We start from the raw sequence: 4,296 nt of genomic DNA on the forward strand, positions 1-4,296 counted from the left end.
CGCGATAGGACCGTCGGATACCGAGCGAACCGGCAGTTGGCTGGACGAACGCGTGCGAAATAGCGCCGCTAGGCAAATTGACCCAAAGGACCGCAAACTTTCCGGTAAAAAACCGAAACAGGTTACTTCGGCGGAGAAAACCGCCCGGACGAAATTTTACCGGACACCCCGCCGAACGCGGGCGTAGAGCCGCGCTAACCACCCGCAACGCCCGAGTCTCGCGCGTAACACAGTCACAGGGGGACGGAGGGATCCCTCGACGCGCGAACCCGGAGAAACGGTCGAGTACCCGCGAGCATGGACCAGAAGGGGGCTTCTGGGACTGACAGGGTCAGTAACGACGACAGGACGGACCATAGGGAAAGGGTCCACCGAGCGAGCTCGATCGATGCGGAACAGGCGTCGTTCATGAGACGACCCAGGGTCATGCGGACACCGATACCTCAGGTGGAGAAGCAGTCCACGACGAGGGCGGGCACGGCGTACCAGCGCGCCGTGGACGAGAAACTGGAAGAAACGGAGAACGTGGACAGTCTCACGGGCCAACTGGCCGACTTGTCCAGCAGAATGCTGAGGAAAGATTCCGTGTCGTCTCACTCCTCGAAGGGAAGCCAGAGAGCCACGAGGGAGTGGACGGTGGACAGGACTTGGCGCCGCGGGGAGCCTCGCCACGCGGGGGAGGATCGAGGCGATCACCCGGGTGGACAGGACGGCGGACCATGGGAGTACGGCTATCCGACGAGGCCGACGGACGCGCGGTATATGCCACCGCACGTACAACCGTACGCGGGGGGCAACCCCTTCTCCCAGTGGAAGTTCGCAGGGTCCGGAAGCAAGGTTCACCCCGTCGATTTCATCCGGAAGGTGAGAAAGGTCCTGCGACACGAAGGGATGAGCGAGTCGACCGCACTCTATCACCTGGAAAACGCGATGGTCGGACAAGCCGCAACGTGGTGGTCCGTCCATGACTTCGCGAGCGTGAACGAGGCTTGCGAAGCCCTGAAAAAGAGATACTGGAGTACGGCGAGACAGCTGGAGGTACACCAGGAGATTCTGCTGGGGCGATACGCGCCGGCGGAAAACGAGACCATGTCGGACTACGTCCTCAGGTATCACCGGGAGAACAAATTCCTGGACAACCCGATCCCCGAGAGGGAATTCGTCACGGCCGTAGCCGCGCACTTCAACAGGCCTGTCCAGCAAGAATTACGGGGAAGCCTGATACGCGACGTCGACCGACTGGTGGAGACTCTGGACGCTATAGACGCCGACAGGCGGCGCAACGACCAGAGGACGAGAGTCAAGACCGATTGGGCCGAGAGAGCCGTCGCACCGCGACGACCCTACTACGCGCCGACGCCGGCGACGCGGTACCGAGAGACCGCGACGTCGCGCCAGGGACCGCCGAGATACGCGTGGCGGCGGGAGCCACCGAGGGATTTCCGGGAGGAAGACATCCCCCCACCTCGAGGATACCGGACGGACGGAAGACCGGCCGAAAGGAACGACAGGTTCGAACGGCCGAGAAGAGAGGAGCCACCGCGGAAGCAGAGCCAAACGGGCCCTCCGGGTGGGCCGACAAAGTCGCGCGATACCGCCGACGCGGGCAGGGACAAACCGCCGCAGGCGAGACGCGCACCGCGCGAAGAAACTCAAGAGGTGGCCGAGGGACCACCCGAGGTCGAACTCACCAACGTGGGTGAGGCCGACGAGGAAGTGCTGGATACCGACGAGATCAACGTCGACATACCGCTGAAAACGGACAGCAGGGGAAGACCGCTGCTGAACGTGGAACTCGCGTGGACGGAGCACACGCACAAAGCGGAAGCGCTACTCGACACAGGGTCGACGACTTCCCTGGTCAGCCAGAACCTCATGAAGGAATTCTCNAACCTCATGAAAGAATTCTCGGAGGTTCTGACGGGAGAACACGGCGAGAAACCCCCCAGGGGCGGTTTCTTCCGCACGATAAAGATAAACAAGACCGCCATCGCCAGCGCGTTCAGCAAGGAGGGAACGCAGTGCAGTCTGATGGCCAACTTGGATTTTCTGGGGAAAACGACCGCCGACAGAACGATCGTCTGGAACCACTCGTTCTACGTCGCACCCCGAATGACCAGACCCATGATACTGGGCGTCGATTTCTTGAGAAACCAAGAGGCAACCTTGACGTACGACAAGGAGACGGGACCGATACTGAACATCAGAAGGTCGAACCTTTGCATAAAATCAGAGCCGGAAGAGGAGACGACGATCTCACCCGAAGCACTCGAGCCGACGCTCGAGGAGCAAGAGGGAGAAACGGTGGAAGATGACGACCCACCCACCCGGGATACCCGAGAAGAAGAAGCAACCTTCCTACAACCGGAGACCCGGATGAAACTCCAGCGACTTCTGGACAAGTACGAGGATCTACTGGACGGATCGCTCGGCAGAGTCAAGGATTATCGACACGAGATAAGAATGTGGGACGAAACGCCTCCCCGGCCCAAGAAATATCCGGTTCCGCTGAAACACCTCGACGCGGTACGCGAGGAAATCGAAGACATGGAGGCGAACGGGATAATTCGAAAGGAAGCCACGGATTACGTGAGCCCGTTGGTGATCGTCGAGAAGACGGACGGAAGGGTGAGAATCTGTCTGGACGGAAGAGCCGTCAACGAGAGGATGCGAAACGACCACGCGCAACCCTTGACCATCGACGAAATCATCGCGAGAATAGGCGACAGGAAAGTCTACAGCAAATTAGACGTGAACCAGGCATACTGGCAGGTGGAAATCGAGCCGGAATCGCAGAAATACACCGGATTCCTGTTCGACGGACAGACGTACGTGTTCCAAAGGATGCCCTTCGGACTCAAGACGGCCGGAGCGTCGTTCACGAGAGCGTTGGACCGAGTCATCGCCGGAGTGCACCACCTGCGTCCGTACATAACGATGTACCTGGACGACATCTTGATCGCGAGCGAGACACCGGAGCAGCAAATCGAGCAGCTCGACGAGCTGTTCCGAGCCCTGCAACAGGCCGGGATAAAGTTGAACAGGGAGAAGTGCGAGTTTCTGAAACCGCGAGTATCGTTCCTGGGTCACAACCTGTCCGAAACGAAGATCGAGATGACCAGATCCACGAAGGAGGCCATCCGGGCCTTCCCAACGCCGCAGTCGGTGAGGCAGGTGCAAGCGTTCCTAGGACTGGCAAACTGGGACCGGAAGTTCGTCCCGAACCTCGCGCGAATGACGAGACCGCTGGAAGAACTGACGCAAAAGGGAGCAAAGTTCCGATGGGACGCGGAGAAGCGACGAGCCTTCGAGGAGATAAAAAAGGCCATAAACGACGCCGAATGTTTGTTCCTCGTAAGAAAAGACCTGCACTACGGTCTGGAGACGGACGCGTCGTGCGTCGGACTGGGAGCCCGGCTTTACCAATTCGAGAAGAGAAAGCCCCACAGGGAATACACGTTGGCGTACGCGAGCCGCGCGTTGAAGCCGGCCGAGCGAAACTACACCACAACCGAGCAGGAAGGCCTAGCCCTAGCGTGGGCCCTCGAGAAATTCAACGTGATACTCTACCGGAGAAGGGTGTACGTGAGGACGGACCACAGAGCCCTCACGTTTCTCGGGTCGTGCGCCATCCACAGTCGAAGGATCGCGAGATGGATGGAAAAGTTTCAAAACTACGACCTGAGGATACAGTACATCCCGGGAGCGTCGAACACCATCGCGGACACGCTGTCGCGAAATCCACCGCCGGAAAGGGCGAAGAACCCGACCGGAAACGAGCTGGCCGTGACGGAAGCGGATCCGCGGGAACAGAGGTATCTGAACGACCTCCCGGACTGGATAAGAAACGCGCAGAGAGACGACCCCGCGATACGCGACCTGCTCCGGGAGAGACCGAACGGGTACGCGATACGCGGAAACCTGGTGCGAGTGCGCACAAACGACGCGAGGTCGGATCGCGTCGTGGTACCGGACGCGATAGCGTGGAAATTGGTGGAGAAGGTACACAAGCATCTGGTACACTTCGGCACCGACAAGGTGGTGCAATTCACGAAAGACCTCTTTCACGTCAACAACCTGGACAAAATCGCCAGAGACGTGGCAGCGTCTTGCGAGACGTGCATAGCGTCGAAGCACTACACTCGACCGACGGTGGGCGAGCTCTACTACGAGGGACCGGAAGACACCGGACAGACGATATCCGTGGACCTGTTTGGACCGTTGCCAAGGTCGCACGAGGAGAACAAATACGTGCTGGTCCTGATGGACATGTTCTCCAAGCACGTCGCCCTCTAT

The 4,296-nt window shown here is 59.5% G+C and overlaps 1 protein-coding gene across 1 annotated transcript; it reads left to right on the forward strand.

Annotated features, from left to right (window-relative positions):
• Positions 1 to 297: 297 nt before the first annotated feature.
• On the forward strand, positions 298 to 4,280 carry LOC106743678 (the record flags this gene model as incomplete). Its single annotated transcript, XM_014617748.1, has 1 exon — positions 298 to 4,280. A coding segment is annotated over exon 1 (3,983 nt), but the record flags the coding sequence as incomplete, so codon positions are not given.
• Positions 4,281 to 4,296: the final 16 nt, after the last annotated feature.

Source organism: Dinoponera quadriceps, unplaced genomic scaffold (assembly GCF_001313825.1).
Source record: "Dinoponera quadriceps isolate SergipeBrazil2010 unplaced genomic scaffold, ASM131382v1 scaffold1179, whole genome shotgun sequence".
Taxonomy (NCBI): Eukaryota; Metazoa; Arthropoda; class Insecta; order Hymenoptera; family Formicidae; genus Dinoponera; species Dinoponera quadriceps.